The sequence below is a fragment of the Giraffa tippelskirchi genome, chromosome 12 (genome assembly GCF_054371585.1).
Source record: "Giraffa tippelskirchi isolate mGirTip1 chromosome 12, T2T-mGirTip1v1.2.pri, whole genome shotgun sequence".
Taxonomy (NCBI): Eukaryota; Metazoa; Chordata; class Mammalia; order Artiodactyla; family Giraffidae; genus Giraffa; species Giraffa tippelskirchi.
In genome coordinates this window covers 50426558-50448617 of record NC_137286.1, presented here as the reverse complement: position 1 = coordinate 50448617, position 22060 = coordinate 50426558, and the positions used below count along the sequence as shown (strand labels likewise).

Genomic DNA, 22060 nt, shown 5'->3' with positions numbered 1-22060 from the left:
GCTTATATGCAGATTTTAAGAATGCAGCTTTCTGCTTTAGTTCTGTCTACTGTCTTAAGGGATCTGGGAAGTAACCATAGTTGAAAAGCAATGTAAAAGTGAATCTTTGACTCAGTGCTTTTCTCTTTCTTCAGCTTTCTGTCTGCTTTTATCTCCTTCCAGTGCCTTGAAATGGTAGCTTTGTGTATTTTAGTCAGTTACAATTGCTTATCCAGGAGCACATCTTCCCTGGTGCCTTAGCAATAATGAATCCAGCTGCAGTGCTGGAGATGCAGAGACGCGGGTCCGATCCCTGGGTCGGAAAGATCCCCTGGAGGAGGAAATGGCAACCTGCTCCAGTAGTTTTGCTTGGAGAATTCCACGGACAGACGAGCCTGGTGGGCTACAGTTCATGGGGTCGCAAAGAGTCAAGACTCGAGTGAGCTACTAACACGTTCACTTCCACTTTTGTGAGAGGAAGTGAGCAAGGAAGTCTTTGAGAAGGGAAGTGATCTAGAAAGGAATTTGATAGGTTAGGGGGTTCGTAAGGTGAGGTTGCAAAGAGTCAGACACTGAGAAGCCGCTGAGCGTGTACACACGCAGGCACAGTGGTCTAATACAGGGTAATTGGCCTTTATTTTTTTGTCGACTTTTAAATAGTGAAACTCTTTTTCAGTTATCTGCAGTTAACTTTCCATAGTGTATGTCTTCTAATGAGGGACTGGAAGCCTAACTCAAGACTTCAGATTTTTGAAAGTGAAATAAATAGGTTGATTTGCTCTGCAAGGTTTAAAAAATGTTTTCCTTGCTTCTTATCTGTTTTGACCTGACTCCTTGAAGGGCAGAGCTTGTCTTCATAGTGCGGCTGATGCTGGCCCTGAGTGGGGTGTTTCGCTGTGTTTGTTAAAGCTCTAGGCCTCAGGCTGTTAGCCCATAAGGAGTGTCTCCTTGGAGATTCCATAACTGAGTTTTTAGATTCCCCAGCCCTTTGGTATTCTTTTTTTCTCTTGGACTGGGTGGGGAGGTATTCTGTGGGTGGCTGCATTCTTGACTTGCTCCTTGCTCTGACCTGGGATAGCCATCAAGGTCTGTAATGGAAGGTCGCAGAGCTTGTCTCTGGTCTGTCCATTTTGCTTTTAACTGCTTTGTGTTTTAATTTTCTGTTCACTTGAGTAGCAGACTTCAAGACTGCTAATCAGCTGTATGAAAAGCCAGTGTATGTGCCAGGTATGGATGGGATAGGATGGTATGGTTCTTACAGTACTTACGGTTTATAAAATTTAATATCGTACCAGCAGAAATGAGGCTCTTCACTCTGACTGCAGTTTTGAATGGGAAAGACTCCCTGTTCATTCTCTTGAAGCCTGGGCTTTGGTTTTGAAGCTTGATTATTTGCTTTATCAGAGCTTCGTCGCGTTTCAGGGAAAACATTCTCAGAAGTTCCGGTTGCTTACGTAACAGCAGCTGAATTTTGGGGGCCAGCAGATTTTAGCTGGCGGATGTTAGCCTGTGTTTGTGTAAAAGGGATTTTGTCCATTCCCCGCCGATTCTCAAGCTTGTAAACATTTCCATTTGGAGGTGGGTAGGGAACATGTTGGTCTGTTGAGTTGCATTACTTGTTGGGTTGCGAAGCTGACTTTTCCTGTAGGCCATTACCTACTACTGTGGGAAAACAGAATAAGGCACGTCTATAAAGTAGTCGGAAATGGTTGAGTTTTGGGGGAGATGAAACAGATGAATTAGTCTACAGAGAAGTGCTGAACAAGTATGTCTTTGCCTTTTTCCTCTCCCGTCAGTCTTTTTTTATTGGTGAAGCACTGCTTCCACCACCAAGCATTTTCTATTTAAATTCTTCTCATCCTCACGGGGTTTATTTCCCAGCTCTCAAAATCACCTTTCTACCTCTTTGCTTGTAGACCTAAGGTACCCAGTGTTTCTATTCATGAAATTATGATGTGTTAAAGAGACATGGATCTCTTCACTTGTGAAATGGATTAATGTGAGGATTTGTAGATGCTTGAAGCAGAGTTAGAAAACTCTTTTTTAAGTGCCAGTAAAGATGATGGTGATGGTAGTTAGCTCTGCTTTGTTGTTAAGCTGTAGGGTGTCAGGACGTAGAATTTACGGGGTTTGCCTTTTGGATGAACCAACAAGAACACCCATTGAGGAATGAAGTGGGAGAACCGTGCCGTATCTGTCAGTGAGGTACAGACACACTGTGTGCCTTTTGATGAGTATGAATTCTGCAAGCCAGTGTGTGCTCCTTTCCACCAATGTTATTTCCAGCATATACTTCAGAGAGAGAGAACGGGGGAGGAAGAATTATTTTTCTTTTAAAATGCCCTTGATTGAATTTCAGAAGTGGATTTCAGATGCCAGGAAGCAGCTTGTAACAAGAGGATGAGGTCAGTTGGTATAGTTGGAGCTAGTTGATAATCCCTTTACTCTGTTCTCTGAACATTTAGTGTTTCTATTTCTGTAGAAACACACAAGCTAGAAAACGACTAGGTCTCTCCATAGATATGTCGTGTGTCAAACTGGAGAGGGTGGCGCACAGGACGAGGGAGATGAGGGGCAGAGCCCAGAGTCAGCCTTCAGCCTTCACCCATGCTGCGCCTGTAGTAGGTACTGGGCCATTGCGTTCTGTTTAAAAGCCTCTGAAGATTATTTTAGAAATGCCATCTTCAGTTTGATTGTAACAGCACTTGGGCAGGGGAACAGAGGGAAAGAAAGAGGAACCAGGAATATATTTTTAAAACTCTGAAAAAAAAAAAATTGACGTATGAGCTTCTACCTCAAGGGGCAGGGGCTGAGACTGCTGGCTTACGGTTTCCACCATCTTACTTCCTGCTATGCCAGAGTCAGCTGTTCCTGGGCCCAAGTTTGCTGGTTGAAATCACCCTTTTCGTCTTATTCAAGTCGCTTAGAGGGAGAGGCAGCACCAACAGAGGTTTTAACTCTAAGCTTCCAAACAGGTGGCTAGTCGAGCGGCCTCCGTGTCTCAGAAATTCTGCTGTTGCTGCAAGTAAGGAGTCAGGTTCTGCCTTGCAGTGGCTTCCATCGTGCATGGCTTTCTTGCTGGTTGTCTGGAGTCAGGTGTGCCTGGCTGGGCTTGTGCCCGTGAAGGACAGTGTATAGAGAGAGCACCTGCTCTGTCACCGCTGTCCCGAGGCGCTGCCCACGATTGATTGACCTCAGCGCCCTCCCCCCGGGGGCCTCTTCCTCTGGTCAGATCGGTCCTTGCATGCATCAGGTGGCTGGGGGTGTCTAAGGTGTGGCCTCTTCTCTCTCCCCCCGGGGACTTTGTAGCAGCTGTGGCTGTTGATTCTTTCAGAGCTGTCCGAGTCCTTGGCTGTCTTCTCACCATGACTGACCCAGCACCGAACCCGCTGTTGCTGCCGTGGCGTGGGGCGAGGGGGGGCTGGGGGGCCTGTTTAATTTATGTGGAGAGTCAGAAAGTCAAAGATCTCAGAGCTCTCAGGCGAGTTTATTTGGACTATTTATAGTTTGTTCTGTCCGCAGTCCCTTGTCTAGAGTACACGCTCACATTCTTGTTGGATTGAACTGTTTCCTCTTGGTTCCTCTCCCATACCTTCTGTCTGGCATCCTTTATGTCTGTCTTCGTCATCCCTTCCACATCAGATTGGCTTCTGAACAGGCTGGGCCCTTGGAGACCCCTGTACAGGGACCTGCTCACCAACCCCACCTCACACCCCCTTAACAAAACCTGCGAAGCCACAGTTTTACTTTTGGGACAGTACGTCAGGCAATCTTTTACTCTTTTTCCTCTACATTAATTTACCTTTTGATTGTAAAGATTTTCAGGAAAAGCAGCCAAGTGAAGCATTGATGATGATCAAATTATTAGCACTTGGGTCATTCTGTGATAATATTGATTGTATGAAACACACACACACACATATATTGTATTCTGAAATGTAGTTGTAAAGGAAAGGGTACTGTGTAGTACAGCTTGACTTTCTCTAGCTATTTTTTTGTACATTCTAACTATATTAAGTGTTTGAAGTTTCACAGTGCGTAGAAGTACTGTCTTTTTGTGCAGTAGCTGGAAGCAACAATTCATTGTTATGCATTTCTGTTGTGTGTCACTTGCCTCTGCACATAGCTAGAAATGCTAAATGTTTTAAAGCAACAATTTTCTTTTTTAACTTAGTTCAAGTGGGGACATTAATTTTCTAATTGTGTAAGTTATTAATATATGTGATCCTCTAAGAGTTTCCTTTTAAGAGGAATTCAGAAAACTCTCGATTCAGGGAATAATCTAGGAAGTTTTTCTTAACCCTGTTATTTCTAATTCCAGAGCAAGTGTAATATCACCTAAATTTAGCTGGGCAATTAACCTTTTAATAATTTGATGAAGAACTCCCTTTTGAATCATTAGCTTTAAAACCATTTTCAGTGAAATAATCAAGTGAGGAGAATTTGCAGAGCACATTGTAGTTGATTTTCAGTTCAGCCGAGGTCGCCTCTTACCAATTCTTTACCTTTGTCAAACACCTGTGTTTGTTCTGTGACGCTGAGTGTCCGCATTGAAAGTGAGTTGGCTTTATTAACATCTGAACAGAATTAGACACAGCTCTTTAAAAGCACCATTTTCAAAATGCCTGGGCACCTCCTCCTCTACTGTGGACCCCGCGAGTGCAGTGTTACACTCGCCTTGAGCGTGACTTAGGGGAGAGATCACGGAGGGGGACCTTCCCATAGAGGGCCGGGGCCAGGATTGCTGTGTCAGTACACGGGTGCGTCTTGGTCTTCGAGTAGCTGAATTCTCTGCTGGAACCGCTGATCACGTTACCACAGGTTCTACAGCATGCTACGGTTCCCTGTGGCTTCCAGGTTGTTAGAAGTGGGGGTGATAATTTTCATGTGCTTTTAGTTGACGGGCTCTAGTTGTTTCCACCTAAACTAAGTTTATCAGGAATTAAAAAAAAATACTCTGCTCATCGTATGATATAAAAGCAAAATGACTCTCCAAGGGATGTTTTATGAATAGAAATTCTTCTTTAAAAATGAAAGTCTTCACTTAATAGAGTGATATATTTTTTATAAAACCTACTAGAGGGCTGCTGAAAAATACTGAAGTTTCTTTGACTCTGTAGAATTTTCATTTATTTATATAATGCACAAATTTCTTTCATTCAAAGTCTTATTGTTCAAAAACCTTCCCTCCAATTTTGAGATGGCTAAAAAAACAAAAACAGCCTTGTGTTTTCAAATACTACTATTCTCAAGATGTTAATTTGAAGACCTACTACTGGAGAATCATAATATTGAAGGCAGTTATTTATCTTTGACGTATGAGAACCATGTTAACAATTTAAAAGCTAATGTTGACATCCTTAGCATCTGCTTCTGATACACTCATCTGCCTGCCCCTTCTGGGAATGATGCGATAGTGCTTTTGTCATGCAGCGTGACTGAGAAGGTGGACTGTGGGTCACTGTGAAATGATTTCTAACCGAGTAGCCACTCTAGGTCTTGGGATTTGTCCAGGTGAGGTTCTCCAGCTCAGTAATGTCTGCATTTGTGTGCGCGCCCACTTGCCTAGATTTAGTCTTTCCAAGTAGTTTATAACAGGTTCGGCCCATTGGATTGCTTGCTTTTTGGATGATACAGGTTGGGGAGGATGAAGGAAGTAGAAAGGCTTGAACTTGGCAGTCTTTTTACAGGATGTCTCTTTTAACCCCTGCTGAGGTTAATTTACATAAAACCCAGCTGTGTGTGTGTGTGCGCGCCGCGAAGTTTTCTAAATTTAAAGTTTATTCTTATTACCATAGTGATAAGATTGTCAGCACTCCTTGAATTTACCGGCTCGCTCTCCTCTATCTGGACGTCCTGGCAGCTCACAGTTCCGTTTCCTTTGGGTAACAGGATACAGCTGGCTGCTGAATTCTCACCTGTGGAATAGCCCTTTGGAGCTCTCTCCTCCGTGTAGGTCTCTGCAAAGCAGCAGAAACCATTTTTGCAGGAAACCACAGGCCTGTGTTAAACACCAAGGGAGAATTGAAATAACATGTGTGAGTGTTCCTCTTCCCAAAGGTACCAATCACCGTGCGAGCGCTGCCTCGGTGTGGTGCAGAGCCACCTTCTGCCCTCCCCTTTGCTTTGAGGTTCTTGTTAGCTGATGCTCACTCCCCCCTTCTCTGGTCTCTATTACCTCTCCGGCCAACTGAGCAAGTTGAACCAGGCTGGATTTCATAATGAGCTACTAGGTAAGCCTTCTGGGACTTTTTTAGATATTTTGGGGAAGATTGATTTTTGTTCTTACACGCTGTGGACCCTTGGCCATCAGATGGTATGGGGAAGCTCATTCATTTCTGCCTCTGATGTTCATGTCAGTCAGGCGACTGTTTAGTATTTACTGGGTGCTCAGTACCGTGCCAGATGCTGTCAGGAGCCATGGTGGTGTGGAGGAGGAGTGCTCCAGAGGACATCTGCCTCGTGGCAGACACGGAATAAAGGGGGAAAAATACTAGCATGTGACTTACTGCTGGCCGTGTGGATTAGCCTATCAGCGGTAATCAGCAGGGTGGAGGGCATTATCTTGAGCCAGAGGAGTGAGCACTGGGCTGAGGGTGGTGTACGCAGATGGTGTGTGTAGGAGCTGGAGGGCCGCTGTGGGTGGGGGGAGAGGAGCGCCCAATAAGGCAGGGTAGATAGTGCACTAAATAGTATTTGGAGAAGTCAGAGTGGGTCTCTGGGGGAGCCTGGATGGCCTCTCAGAGGTCACCGGAGATGAAGGGCATGTTTCATGGAGTGCTGTGTCTGTTGGGGTTCCCATTTCTCTCGTCAGTACCCTTCATTTAGAATTAGGGGTCAGCACGGCAGTTAGGATGGTCCAAGGGAAGTGCTCCTTGAACGTGATGTGAGATTAATGCTGAGAGGGCTAAAGACGTAACTCGTGCCTGGCAGTAAGGATAGGAACGTAATTTATTGAGTGTTTTCTCATTGCTTAGTATCGTATAAACATTTCATATACATTTTTTATTCTTAGGTTTCCCCATTTTACACATGAGACTAAAGCTTGGCAGTTAAATAGCTTGTTGGAGGCAGTGCAGCCAGAAGTGTGGGAGTTATACAGCTGAAATCCAACTCTGTGTCCTTTTCTGAATGGTATTGCCTTTCTCATTTTTATTCTTGCAGTACTCTGGTTGTTTTTGTTGTTCAGTCGCCACGTCGGGTCCAACTCTTCGTGACCCCATGGACTGCAGCATGCCAGGCTCCCCTGTCCTTCACCATTCAAGTTCATGTCCATTGAATCGGTGATGCCATCCAACCATCACATCCTCTGTCGCCCCCTTCTCCTCCTGTCTTCAGTCTTTCCCAGCATCAGGGTCTTTTCCAGCATCAGGGGCTTTTCCATTGAGTCACCTGTTCGCATAAGGTGGACAGAAGTATACAGTATTCTAGTAGGGGCTGCTAAAGAATCCTTAAATGCTAGAAGGTTGTCTTCCCAATTTAGATGGGCGCTTTTCAGCCATCTGTTCCTTAAATATCTTCATTATTCATCCAAGTGGCTTATAGAGAGTTGGGGTAAAATAAATATGATGCTGAATTTTTTGCAGAGGAAATTTGCCGAGCTTATTAACCTCCCTGTTGGCAGCTGCCCATCCCAAGCGGCCCATGTGTGTGTGTGTGGATGTAGCATCTGGGCCTGATCCCTCAGGTTCAGGGCTCCCCCTTTAGGAAAACTAACATGGGTTAAATGTGTTCCCCAGACTGTGATCACTTCTTGTTTTTAGGCTTTTCTCTCCCTTTCTTGGTAGCTCAGTGATAAAGAACCTGCCTGCCAATGCAGGAGACTCGGGAGATCCCTGGATTGGGAAGATCCCCTGGAGAAGGGAATGGCAACCCACTCCAGTGTTCTTGCCTGGAAAATTCCGTGGACAGAAGACCCTGAGGGGCTACAGCCCATGAGGTCGCAAAGAGTCAGACACGACTGAGCATGCACGCAATGCTCCTTTTTATGAGGCCTGGCAGATCTTAGCGCCGTTGCCTGGAACTTCCTAAAGAGAAGAGACTGGTGCCCCCAGAGAACCTTCTAAGAGGTAAGAGATGGCTTACCACTGTGTAGGCAGAGAGGAAGCTGCAGAATGAAAGCAGCATTTTAGGAAGGTTGAGTCAGAGGTGTGCATGGAGCATGGAGAGATTTTCTCAAGGTGATAAGGCCCTGGCACTCAGGTCTACAAGCAGAGGCAGGCAGACTGGCGGTGATTCCTGCCTGGGGAAGGAGGTGATGTGGGCTGCTTCTGGGACCCCTTCTAATTACAGAGGTCATGGCTCACAGGATTTGACTCGGTTTGGGGGGGAGGATCCCAGGGCCCCTGGACATTGACTGGAAAGCCAGTCTTTGCCTGCTGCACCTCGGGGAAGCCACCGTGAGGTTCTCGTCTGGCCTTCCTGGTTGTAACCCACAGCATATACTTGGACTCTCAGGGTTTGAATTTAGGCTACAGGAGATTACCTTCCAGTGGTGAATGATGAGACATTTGAGCTGAGCTTAAAAAAAAACAGAAGACAAAGCAAAACCAAGAAAATGATGGTAATAAAAAAGCAGAGATTTGTTGATGCGCCTGTCGCCATACAGCCATCGTTTCTTTGGGCTAGCACCGTGTCACAGCGGTTTGTGTATTTTCTCCTGTCTTCCTTCCGCGGCAGCTTGGAGGCGTGTGGATTTACGCAGGTGTCTCTCCTGACTTCTTCCCTCCCCTCCCGCTTGCTCTTCTCATTCTTCTGCACAGTTGTTATGAACTAACTGCGAACTAACTGCACTGTCTTGTCTTTGGCTGTGCTGTCTTTGTTCTTTCTTTTCTGTGCTACACTCTCCTGCTGTGTCTCCTTGGTTAAACCTTCCCTGGCATTGGCCTTCTACAGTAAGCTATGTCTGGGCTCCACCTTCTAGCGGGTTTATAGCTCCTTCCTGATCCTTGTAAAATTTTTATTGCACTTACCATAATGTACTATAAGTTAAGTATTTAAATATATGTGTCACTTGTGATACTGGTAAGGCCCATGTGTTACTTCCCTATCATGGATCGCAGCCTTGTCGTGGCAAAGGGGCTTGTGGAACTCAGTGAAGCTATTAGTCATGCTCTGCAGCGCCACCCAGGACAGAGGGTCATAGTGAAGAGTTCTGACAAAACATGGTCCACTGGAGGAGGTATTGGCCTGTCACTCCAGTACTCTTGCCACAAGAACCCCATGGACTGTATGAAAAGGCAAAAAGGTACGATACCGGAAGGTGAGCCCCCTAGGTTGGAAGGAGTCCAGTAGGCTCCTGGGGAATTACAGCTGAGCTGTTTAAAACCCTAAAAGATGATGCTGTTAAAGTGCTGCACACAGTATGCCAGCAAATTTGGAAAACTCAGCAATGGCCACAGGATTGGAAAAGGTCACTTTTCATTCCAATCTCAAAGAAGGGCAATACCAAAGAATGTTCAAGCTACCATACAGTTGTGCTCATTTCACATGCTAGCAAGGTTATGCCCCAAATCCTTCAAGCTAGACTTCAGAAGTATGTGAACCAAGAACTTCCAGCTACACAAGTGTGGTTTTGAAGAGGCAGAGGAACCAGAGATCAAATTGCCAACATTTGTTGGATCATGGAGAAAGCAAGGGAGTTCCAGAAAAACATCTACTTCTGCTTCATTGATTATGTTAAAGTCTTTGACTGTGTGGATCACAACAAACTGTGGAAAATTCTTAAAGAGATGAGAGTACCAGATCACCTTACCTGTCTTCCTGAACATCCTGTATGCAGAACCAGAAGCAACAATGGACTGGTTCACAATTGGGAAAGAGTACAATAAGGCTATATATTGTCACCCTGCTTATTTAACTTCTGTGCAGAGTACATCATGTAAAATACAGAGCTAGATGAATCACAAACTGGAATCAAGATTGCTGGGAGAGATACTAACAACCTCAGATATACAGATGATATCAGTCTAATGGCAGAAAGTGAAGAGGAACTAAAGAGCCTCTTGATGAAGGTGAAAGAGGAGAGTGAAAAAGCTGGCTTAAAACTCAGCATTCAGAAAATGAAGATCATGGCATCTGGTCCCATCACTTCATGGCAGATAGATGGGGATGCAATGGAAACATTGACAGATTTTATTTTCTTGGGCTCCAAAATCACTGTAGATGGTGACTGTAGCCATGAAATAAAATGACACTTGCTCCTTGGAAGGAAAGGTATGACAAACCTAGACAGCGTGTTAAAAAGTGGAGACATCGTTTTGCTGACCAAAGTCCATCTAGTCAAAGCTATGTGTTTTCCAGTAGCCATGTATGGATGTGACAGTGGACTATAAAGAAGGCTGAGTGCCGAAGAATTGATGCTTTTGAATTGTGCTGGAGAAGACTGTTGAGAGTCCCTTGGATTGCAAGGAGATCAAACCAGTCAATCCTAAAAGAATTTAGCCCTGCCTGGTAGCTCAGGTGGCAAAGAATCCGCCTGCAATGCAGGAGACCCCAGTTCAATTACTGGGTCAGAAAGATCCTCTGCAGAAGGGATAGGCTACCCACTCCAGTATTCTTGGGCTTCCCTTGTGGCCCAGCTGGTAAAGAATCCACCTGCCTTGAGGGAGACCTGGGTTAGATCCCTGGATTGGGAAGATGTCCTGGAGAAGGGAAAGGCCACCTAGTGCAGTATTCTGACCTGGAGAATTCCATGGACTATCTAGTCCATAGGGGTTGCAAAGGGTCGGACATGACTGAGCAGCTTTCACTTTCACTTTATTCATTGGAAGGACTGAAGCTGAAGCTCGAATGCTTTGGCCACCTGATGGGAAGAGCCAGCTCATTGGAGAAGACCCTGATCCTGGGAAAGAAGGAAGGCAAAAGGAGAAGAGGGTGGCAGAGGACAAGATGATTAGATAGCATCACTAACTCAGTGGACATGAATTTGAACTAACCTTGGGAGATAGTGGAGGACAGAGGAGCCTGACGTGCTGCAGTCCATGGAGTCAGAAAGAGTTGGACATGACTTAGTGAGGGAATGGCAACAAAGTTTTATTTGTCCCTAAAGCTCAGCATCTAGCTGTCCGTGGACTGTTTTAAGGGCTCAGTAATATGAGATTATCTACCATTATTAAGTCTTTACATGCCAGGCAGATGTTATAAACATATATAAAGAAAATGAGGTTCCAATCATTAAAGACTCTGGTGTGCTCATCCATATGAATTTTAGAGCAAGTTCTAAGATGAATGTAAGAGTTTTAAAATTAAATTTAATATCTTTAATTATTTTAATTAATTGATAAACTATTGTGGCAAAGTTCTGATTTGTTTTATTCCACGATAATTACTTTGATTGTGTGTGTATGTTTGCCATAAATTCCAGGTCATTCTGGCTACTGGGTAATCCAGCACTGATAAAGAATAAATCAAATGAGGGAATGTGGCTGTTGGTGTTTTGTTGTTGGGTTTTTGTCTCAGTTTGCTGTATCCTTCCGTTTTCCTGTGAGTATTGCCCTCTGTTAGACTCTGTGTCCTGACAAGCTCTCCTAGGCACCCCCTTCCCCTCCCGCCTCCCTTCTGACTAGGGCTTCGCTTTTTTCTTGGTGTGTAGTAAGCGCCATGTCATGAGACGGTGGGACAGGGCAAGGCTCACTGTGCCGTGAGAATCAGACACCTGATCCGAGTCTCAACACTGTTGTTTCCAAAAGTGTGGGCTGTGATTTCAAAGGAAAACATCATAAGGTTTGGTTTTTTGATTTGGACTCTGATGGTGGAAGTAGGCAGGGAGGGGCTGGGCAAGAATTGGCATTATCTGAGAACGCGTCAACAGATGCTCATGTGCCATGAGGTTTGAGCATCACTGCTTAAAGCTCACTTCTCAGTTAATCAGTGCATCTTTAAACAGAAGAGCTTGGACATTTATGAGGCTTCCATAAGATTTCCTCAGTTCCTTATTCAGAAAATATACTTGATATGTGTAGTATTTTTTTTTTTTTTTTGTAGAACTTGACATACTCACCAGGAAAAGCCTATCTACCCCTTGTCCTGTGCTACTTTTTCTGTTGTTCAGAATTCCTGGCTCCTACCCTCAGCCAGTGCATGACATGTTTATAGCCAGCAGCCCAAACTCCTTAGGAATGAAGGAAAGAGTCTTTTGAATCTTGTTATTTTCCTTGAGGAAGACCTGAATGTTGACTGTTCTGCAAGAATCCGGAGTATGCGTTGTCATTTCCATGTTAACCCCCACCCAGATGTTTGTGGGTTTTGAAGGATTTATTCTAGCCCGGTTGTAGCCGGGTCCCTGGCCATGGAAATTCATCTGAAGCACACTTTTCCATGGAAATACCCTGCAGGTAGAAATACTCTATTTATGCTTGTCTGCGTCCCAAACAGCTGTCCTTCCCTTAATGAGGCTGGGGTGGTTGTGTTTGGGGTGAGCAGTTTGCACATCTTTTTTGTGGGTTTAGACGCTTCCCTGTTGTGAATGACAAAAACGATGGCGAGTTTGTCTGGCGAGGGCACCTGGTCCTTAGGGAACAGGCTGAGGTCTCCAAGCTAACAGGTTGAAGAGGGTTTACAGTGTAATTACCTGCTATGGCGGTGGGGGCTCCTGTGACTTGCCCGCCTCTCCTCCTTGAACATTTCACTTTAACAGGAGCACCTGTTAAAGGCTTCTTTAGTGTAAAGTGTGACTGTGACTGAAGAATAGTGAGTTTGGTTTATGTTTACAGACATACGGGTGCAGACATTCACATTTTAATTGCTTTGTTTTTTATCAGCTCTAGAGACCTCTAGTAAAGCCGGTAGTTTTATTCAGTTTGACATTGAGGGAAAAAAACAGGTCTTTTCACTCCTTTCTAGGTCCGTTGTAACAGGGGACTTATGCCTGTCCTGTATTGAGATATGCTTTACTTTTTTTTTTAAGATGGAAAATATCTTTGAGACATATAAACTGTTGAATGGGGACATAGTGTTTCTTGGGATTATTGAGAGGTTTTTTTTAGGTTTTGACCAGGAGCTGGCATTCTGTGATCAACTGGCTGAATCGAGCCTTCTGACTCTTTCAGTAAATAAAGTTTTATTGGAACACGGCTACACCCAGTCATACCAATGGCAGCAGAACTCCTGTGACCTGCAGAGCATAAAATATTTACTGTTTGACTTCTTACAAAAATGTTTGCTGACACCTATTATAGATTCCAATTTTTATTTAGGTGTGTATTTTGGGGGGGTACCTGGTAAGATTTTGTATTTGTTTGCTCAGGCACATTGGTTGTTGGAAGTGCTTTCTGTCCTGTCCTTCCCGCAAGCTAGTCAAACAGGCTTATTGTGATCCTGTGTAGTGACTGAGTTTCTGCACAGTCATTTTTCAGGTAGAGCAAGGTGCAAAACATTCAAAACTTTTGATACTGTAAACTCTGTCAGCACCACACGCCCAGTGCTGGTATATTCTGATGATGGTCTGTGCTTTGCACCCTATGAGGAAAAGGCTGATGCTAGTTCATGTTAAAGTACAGGAAGGGATCGTTGCAATAGTCTTTGCTTCTCTAATCATCAGCACCCTGAGACTTCTTTTTCCTGTTTCTCTCTTTTATATTTTTAATCCAAGGATAATTGCTTGTTATTGTATTGATTTCTGCCGTACATCAGCATGAATCAGCCATAGGTATACATATGTTCCCGCCCTCTTGAACCTCCCTCCCACCCCTCTAGATTGTTACAGAGCATGATTTGAGCTCCACCATCAAAATGGGAGAAAATAATTGCAAATAAAACAATTGACAAAGGATTAATCTCTGGAATATATAAACAGCTTATGCAGCTCAACAGCAGAAAAACTAATAGCCCAGTCAAAAAATGGGCAGAAGACCTAAACAGACATTTCTCCAAATAGATGGCCAATAATATATGAAAAGATGCTCAGGGTTGCTCGTTATTCAGTTCAGACGCTCACTCGTGTCTGACTCTGCGACCCCATGGACTGCAGCACGCCAGGCCTCCCTGTCCATCACCAACTCCCGGAGCTTACCCAGACTCATGTCCATCATGTCAGTGATGCCATCCAACCATCTCATCCCCTTCTCCTCCCAGCATCAGGGTCTTTTCCAGTGAATCAGTTCTTTGCATCAGGTGGCCAAAGTATTGGATTTTCAGCTTCAGCATCAGTCCTTCCAATGAATATTCAGGACTGATTTCTTTTAGGGTTGACTGGTTGGATCTCCTTGCAGTTCAAGGCAGCTCATTATTAGAGAAATGCAAGTCGAAATTACAATGAGGTGTCACCTAACACCAGTCAGAAAGTCCTTCACCAAAAAATCTGCAAATAATAAATGCTGGAGAGGGTTTGGAGAAAAGGGAACCCTTTTGTGCTGTTGGTGGGAATGTTAATTGATTACAGCCATTATGGAGAACAGTGTAGAGATTCCTTAAAACACTAGGAATAAAACTGCCTGCCTGCAATGTGGGCAGTGTGGGAGACCTGGGTTTGATCCTTGGGTTGAGAAGATCCCCTGGAGGAGGGCACAGCAACCCCACTCCTGTATTCTTTCCTGGAAAATCCCATGGACAGAGGAGCCTGGCAGGCTGCAGCCCATAGGGTTGCAAAGAGTTGGACGTGACTGAGCATAAACACAGTGAGAGGACATGAAAGCAACCTAGATGTCTACCCCGAGACTTCTTGCATGTGGGTGTTGTGGTAGGGTGTGTAGACTTACATAATTGACACAGTTGCATTAAAATTGGGTGAGCCTGTTTTGACATAAAGTGAACATGTTCCCTTTATACAACAGCAAACTGTTAGGTTTTTCTTGGAGCGTTTTGAAATAAAACTCAAAATGTGGGAAGAATAAATATACTTAGTGCACTTGTTATTACTATTTTTTCACACACACCCGAGTTTATGACTTCCCCAGAACTGTAATAGGTTACTGTGGAGTGGCAGAGTTGGTAGACATACCTAACATCATATCATTTAAATCTTTGCATTTTGATAGTTCTTTTTCTTTATGGTCTCTTTCAAATGATGTGCAGCCTTTACTGGCTCCATAGTGTCAGTCACAGGTTGTGCTTGTGAAGCTATTCACTAGTTTGTTATCGGAGACAGAAGACATTGTAGGACTTTCTCTTAAAATTCCTTGATGAAACGATTGTATAGACATGGGGCTTTTGTTTAATTTTCTTCTTGATAAAATGTCTGTTGACAAAGCAAAGACTCCAGTGGTCTGCAAACTGGTCTTGGGATATAGGTTGGTTTTCAAGTGCATTTGCTCTGACTGAGAAGATTGCCTTCCTGTAATATGTAGGCTCCTTTTTTTAGAACACAGTTCTCAAATAAATTAAGTCTGTTTAAATGTGTGAAGTAAGTTGATGCACTGTATATAGCACGTGTTTGATGGTTTAGCATCAGAACTCTTTTGAGTTCTCGGTTTTAGGACCAGTTTGAGGGTCTTTCATCTATAATTTGTATTACTTGCCTTAATCTCTTCCGCTGTGGGGGTAAAGGTCACCTCAGCAGGCCTCCCCTCAGCCCCGTATTTAAAGCTGTATCCTGCTCATTACCTGCTCCCTCTTCATTGATGCTTTCCCGCAGCACTCCCTATTGCTTTCTCCCTCAGTCCTCAGCTGAGCTCTGTCTGTACTCTCAATGCCTTGAGGAGGGTCCCCAGCACACTGTAGATGCCCAGTGATGGTTGAATTAACGAAATCGAGGCGAGTCTGTAATGTCTGTAGAGCGAGGGCTAAAGGCAGCTCAGTTGGTGACATCATACTGAGTTTGAATTCTAGGTTCATCCACCTCTTATGTTGATATTAAATAATTTAATCATTGAAAGGAAATACCTCCCTCCCCAACCAGTGAGATGGGGAAAAATGGGGAAAATAGTGTTTTTTAAAAGGGGATTAAAAATGATGTTGAAGGGACTTCCCGGGCGGTCCCATGGTGAAGACTTTGCCTTCCATCGCAGGGGTGTTGTGGGTTCGATCCTTGGTTGGGGAGCTTAAATCCACATGCTCGTGGCCAAAAAAACCAAAGCATGAAACAGAAGAAAAATTGTAACAATTTCAATAAAAACTTTAAAAGTGGTCCACATTAAAAGAAATGATATTGGCTCTAAAGCTCTGTAAATGTTAGTCCTTGCTTTACCCTGGTTTGTCAGCACTGAAGAAGCCTAAAGGCAGTCTGAATTTAGCAATCTGATGCTTCTAGGGTCATTGCCTTGATGACTTCTGACAGATTTATTCTTCCAGCAGCCTGTGTTGCCAGCACAACAATGAACTGTCCCTTTGACCAGTGTGGGTGGACAGACAGTTTGTCAGCCCTCTTTAATCCTCATACCAGAATAACTTGTACGGGTTCTGGCTTTGATACAAGTTTAGGTATTCCCAGACAGTTCAGAGGGCATCACCAGACCTTTCGCCCAGATGCAGCGGGCGCACCAGAGAAGTTTGTCTTCCTTGTACACACAGTCATTGTAGGTCTGCTGGCAAATCAAGAAACATCAGAAGGCTGGTAGGTCACTAGTTTGTCTCCATAGATTTCTCCAAACCTTACAGGCAGGCCTGGTCACAAGGTGTTAATTCTTGTTTTGGTTTCCACTGATGTTTCTTCTGTTGGGATGGTCAGGAATACTTCATAAGTCAGTTAAAGCAAATGGGTTTGGTACATGCATTTATAGATTCTTTCAGTCTTTTGTCCCAGGCAAGTCTGAACAGGACCTAGAAAGCTGATTAAAAGACTAGTGAGCACGGTGCTTAATTTTAAGTTAAATGGATGTTTAACGTGTTGAGAAAGTACTCCGTCTTCAATCTTTCTTTTCTCTCTCTTTTTTTTAAATCATCTATGCTTGCTTTTTGAATCTGTTGGTTAGAAAAACAAAGATTTTCTAAAAGAGTTGGCTGTTGCTCCATTTCTCAAGTTTGGTTTTCAGTGTGAGTTTTTGTAGGTGATTTTATCACCTAAGGGTACAGAATCATTAAAGGAAGGCTGGCAGGGAGGAAAGTGTGCCCTGCGCGCGCGTGTCTGTCAGTGTGTGTGTGTGTCTGTCAGTGTGTGTATCTGTCAGTGTATATCTGTCAGTGTGTGTGTGTCTGTCAGTGTGTGTGTCTCTCAGTGTATGTCTGTCAGTGTGTGTCAGTGTGTGTCTGTCTGTCAGTGTGTCTGTCTGTCAGTGTGTGTCAGTGTATGTGTCTGTCAGTGTGTGTGTGTATGTCTGTCAGTGTGTGTGTGTGTCTGTCAGTGTGTGTGTCTCTCAGTGTATGTCTGTCAGTGTGTGTCTGTCTGTCAGTGTGTCTGTCTGTCAGTGTGTGTCAGTGTATGTGTCTGTCAGTGTGTGTGTGTATGTCTGTCAGTGTGTGTGTGTGTCTGTCAGTGTGTGTGTCTGTCAGTGTATATCTGTCAGTTTGTGTGTGTGTCTGTCAGTGTGTGTGTCTCTCAGTGTTTGTCTGTCAGTGTGTGTCAGTGTGTGTCTGTCTGTCAGTGCGTATGTGTCTGTCAGTGTGTCTGTCAGCGCGTGTCTGTCAGTGTATGTGTCTGTCAGCGTGTGTGTGTCTGTCAGCGTGTGTGTCTGTTAGTGTGTGTGTGTGTCAGCGTGTGTTTCTGTCAGCGTGTGTCTGTCTGTCAGCGTGTGTGTCTGTTAGTGTGTGTGTGTGTCAGCGTGTGTTTCTGTCAGCGTGTGTCTGTCTGTCTGTCAGTGTGTGTCTGTCAGCGTGTGTGTCTGTCAGCATGTGTGTGTCTGTCAGCGTGTGTGTGTCTGTGTGTGTGTCTGTCAGCGTGTGTCTGTCAGCATGTGTGTCTGTCAGCATGTATGTGTCTGTCAGCGTGTGTGTGTGTCTGTGTGTGTGTCTGTCAGCGTGTGTGTCTGTCAGCATGTGTGTGTCTTGTCAGCGTGTGTGTGTGTCTGTGTGTGTGTCTGTCAGCGTGTGTCTGTCAGCATGTGTCTGTCAGCGTGTGTCTGTCTGTGTGTCTGTCAGCGTGTGTCTGTCAGCATGTGTCTGTCAGCGTGTGTGTGTCTGTCTGTGTGTCTGTCAGCGTGTGTGTCTGTCAGTGTGTGTGTCTGTCAGTGTGTGTCAGCGTGTGTGTGTCTGTCAGCGTGTGTGTGTCTGTGTGTGTGTCTGTCAGCGTGTGTCTGTCTGTCAGCGTGTGTGTGTGTGTGTCTGTGTGTGTGTCTGTGTGTGTGTCTGTCAGTGTGTGTCTGTCAGCGTGTCTGTCTGTCAGTGTGTGTCTGTCAGCGTGTGTGTGTCTGTGTGTGTGTGTGTCTGTCAGCGTGTGTGTGTCTGTCAGTGTGTCTGTCTGTCTGTGTGTGTCTGTCTGTCAGTGTGTGTCTGTCTGTCAGTGTGTGTGTGTTGGTGGGCTGGGGGTGTAGACTAGAGGACGAACGGGGTGGGCAGGGGAGGTGGTCAGTCCCTGGGGGCCCCCTGGCTGTGGGCCCATCTTGCAGCAGAGTGAGTGAGACCCCTGGCCTGCTGCTGGTTGGAGATGATCATGTGTGGGCGCCTGGTTATAGATTTATCTTATTCCCTAGAGGTGTGTGTTAACTGTTTTTGGGGTGAGCCTTTGATCCTCAGACACACAACCTAACTGAATTGGCCGATTTGTAAAAAAAGTTTTAATACTGAGAGGAATCTGTTATTTGAGTTGTGTGTGGTTGCTCAGGCATTGCTTTTTATTCTAAAATTTGGTCTTTGATTTCTAATTTATGCTGTTGGCATTTTGATTGTTAGGTTTTTGTGATCTGGTCTGGCATCTTGCAAAGTGTGGGATTTTATCTTTTTCTTTTTGCACCTTGAATGCTGTTCCTGTACGTTTTTTTTTTTTTTTCAATACTGCTAGATCATAATTGATCAGATCCCCCATTATGAGCAAGACACTCAAAATCTATGAGAATGAAATTACTTGGGTCATCTTCTGTGATTCTTATAAGATGGGGTTAGCTTATTCTGAGATTCGTTTAACAAAAGATTTGCCTGTCTGAAGTAATTTTGGACTATGATAATTTTAGCTTAGATGAAATCCTAGTCAAATCACCAAGGTATACTTTTAAGAACATGCTGTTCTCAGTATTCACTAATGTATTATATAATGCTGTAAGTCTTCTCTAAACTTCTTCCTAAGATTTTTGTGACAATTCATTTAGAGCAAGTAATGACAGGGAATCCAGCCGCTGAGTTTCAGGAGAGGGACAGCTTCTAGTTGATGGAGGCCACCTGTAGCCCCCTCCTCTGGGAGGAAGAGGACTGTCTCGTGGTCTCCCGTCCGCCCTGAGTGCCCAGTGATAACTGGGGGAAGCATCTTACGGGTTTGGGGGATTATATAAAAGTGTAACTTGCTCACACACTGTTCTTTTTTTTGTAACTGCCTTTAATATCCTGTTGGTTGGTTGTTGAAACATCTATGACTGCAAAGACTTTTGTCTTTGTTTTTCAATCAGAACATCTTTCTCCCCTTGTAAAGATTGAATCTGGGCCACCAGGCATGCTGCAATCCTTGAACTTCCATTGCCAAACCTCTGAGGAAAGCTGGGTATCTGTAACCCCAGACACCTGATTTTGCTCATGTAACCTTGCTTGACATCTAGGACTTTTCCAGTGGGTTTTAAATTTTTGATGATAACTTTTAATTTTATTCTCATTTATTTCTCTCTCTTCTGTTCCAGTGTCCTGGGTCATGAAACTTAATCCACAGCAAGCTCCATTATATGTGAGTAAATCGCCAGATTTCACTTTATCCTTACTTTTGCTGTTTAATTCTTATAATAAACTCGAAAATGTTCTCCTGTGATTATCAAAGGAATGTTGAACCATCTACATATGAATATATTGGCATAATGCACTTCAGAAATGGGTTTGATTTAGTGAATATTAAATGATGAATAATGCATGATTCTGAGCGGACAACAAATGACACCTGTAAGCCTTGTGTGGCAGACTGATCGGGTAGATGAGATGCATGTATACAACAGTCGCATTGCCCTACAAAATGATTCTACAACTCCTTCTTTTAACCCACAGTTCATTTCTGTTAACGGAGTGTGTCGAGCTTCCTGCTGTCATTGTGAGTTTCTCTGTGCCACGACTAGGTGGCGCTCTGTCATTGGCAAAAGTGCTGTTTTCTTTTAAGAACCTGGGTGAAAGCCATCATCGTCTTTAAAGTGAGGAAATTATAAGATGGAATGGATAAATGAATGAATCGAGGCTGAAAAAAGTAAATTCTAGGTGTTTTCTTTGTTTTTTGTTTTTTTAAAAAAACTGTTATAAGAGTGAGTTAGCCGAATCGCGGTGGTGGAAAGTGCCTGGCTGGGGAGCAGCCGTCTTAGAGGTGTAGCTCGGCCTTGTGAGGGGCCGAGGGGTTTGCTCTTCGTGTGGTCTGGAGAGGTGAAAAAAGTTTTTGATGGCACAGGACTTCAGTCAGTCCTTCAGTCAGATCCTTAATCCTGAAGATTAAGGGTCGTTTCATTGGCTGAAAAATGCTCGGAACTCGTTGAGGACACAGACCAGAAGGTGGAGGGTTGGGTGGCAGTGAGCGTGGTGTTCCGTGAGCAGGCAGTCTGGCCCGAATTTTCAGACACACACTGACAGACACACACACTGACATCCGAACTGGTGTTCGTGGTGATGCGAGTCGTATCTAAAGAGGTGGGTGACGCTCAGTTGTGAAAGCACACAAAAGTGTGTGGAGTTTATTTCGTCGCCACTGAGGAACTTTTAATGGCGTTCAAACCGGCTGTTCATTGTATGTGTTTATTTTTTTAACCAATGCTGTGTTAGTAAAAGTCATACTTTCCTAACATAGAGCGATCATATGATTGCTCTTCATACAAAGCAAAACACGTGTTTTTAAGAGATATCTTTTGTTCTCATATTCCTTCCAGACCACTTGGAGACCATTTATTATGTTCACCAATGGGTTTGCATGTGAATTGAATACCTTGGACTTAAGAAAACACTTGAGATAAAATTCACACACCATAAAATCCACCTGTTTAAAGTGTACAATTCCATGGTTTTTAGTATATTCACAGTTGTGTCATCTTAACTTCAGAGCATTTTTTAGCACCCTAAACAGAAACCCCACACCTCTTGGCAGCCACTCACCGATTCTCCTTCCTCCAGATCTAGGCATCTGTTCTCTACTTTCTGTCTCTATGGTTTTACCTGTTCTGAAAATTTCATATAAATGGAATCATGCAGTATCTGGCCTTCTGTGACTGGTCTCTTTCACTTAACATTTTATATATAAGGTGTATATTAGAGTGAGTTTCAGTACTTTGTTCCTTTTTATTGACAGATAATAATCCATTATATAGACATATTACATGTTATTTATCCACTCCTCAGTTGATGGGCATTTAGGTTGTTTCTTCTTTTTGGCTGTTAAGGTTAATGCTGCTGTGAACAGCAGATTTTTGTGTAGGCGCCCAATTTTATTCTTTCCCCATTGATTTTTCTTGGGCACTTTTGTTGAGAATCAGTTGGTGATTAAATGTAAGGAATTACTTCTAGACACTCAATTCTGTTCCTTTCATTTATGTCATCCTTTGTTGGTTTAGTTTCTTTCAACAGTGATTGATAGTTTCCAGTGTACATGTCTTCAATTTTTGTAGAATTTATTCCTAAGTATTATATCCTTTTTGATGCTATTGTAAATGATACTGTTTTCTTAAATTCATTTTTAGATTGCTCATTGCTGGTGTAGAAATACAGTTGATTTTTGTGCGTTGATCTTTTAATCTACAACCTTGCTGAAGTTTTTATTAGCTAGTACTTTTTTTAGTGGATTCTTTAGGATTTTCTGTACCCAAGATCATGTCAGCTGAAAAGGTGCTGTGTGAGGTAAGTCGCTTCAGTTGTGTCCAACTTTGCAACCCTGTGATGTGTAGCCTGCCAGGCTCCTCTGTCCATCGGGATTCTCCAGGCAGGAATACTGGAGTGGGTTGCCATGTGCTCCTCCAGGGGATCTTCCCAACCCAGGGATCGAACCTGTGTCTCTTAGGTCTCCTGCATTGGCAGGAGGGTTTTTATTGCTAGCTCCACCTGGGAAACCCTGTTGAAAATAGACACAGTTTTCTTCTTTCCAGTCTTTTTACTTTATTTCTTTTTCTTGCCT

At 43.9% G+C, this 22060-nt stretch overlaps 1 protein-coding gene across 11 annotated transcripts in view; it reads left to right on the top strand.

The window, feature by feature from the left end:
* Window positions 1-22060, top strand: part of AKAP13 (A-kinase anchoring protein 13) — a 318012-nt gene that overhangs the window by 67792 nt on the left and 228160 nt on the right. For all 11 annotated transcript variants that reach the window (XR_014071355.1, XM_081550449.1, XM_081550455.1 and 8 more), the window contains exon 2: window positions 19611-19654. Coding sequence is in view for 10 of the 11 variants with exons in the window: in XM_081550449.1 (XP_081406575.1) it covers window positions 19622-19654 (33 nt within the window). In the remaining variant the exon portion in view is untranslated. The remainder of the gene's footprint in view (window positions 1-19610; window positions 19655-22060) is intronic.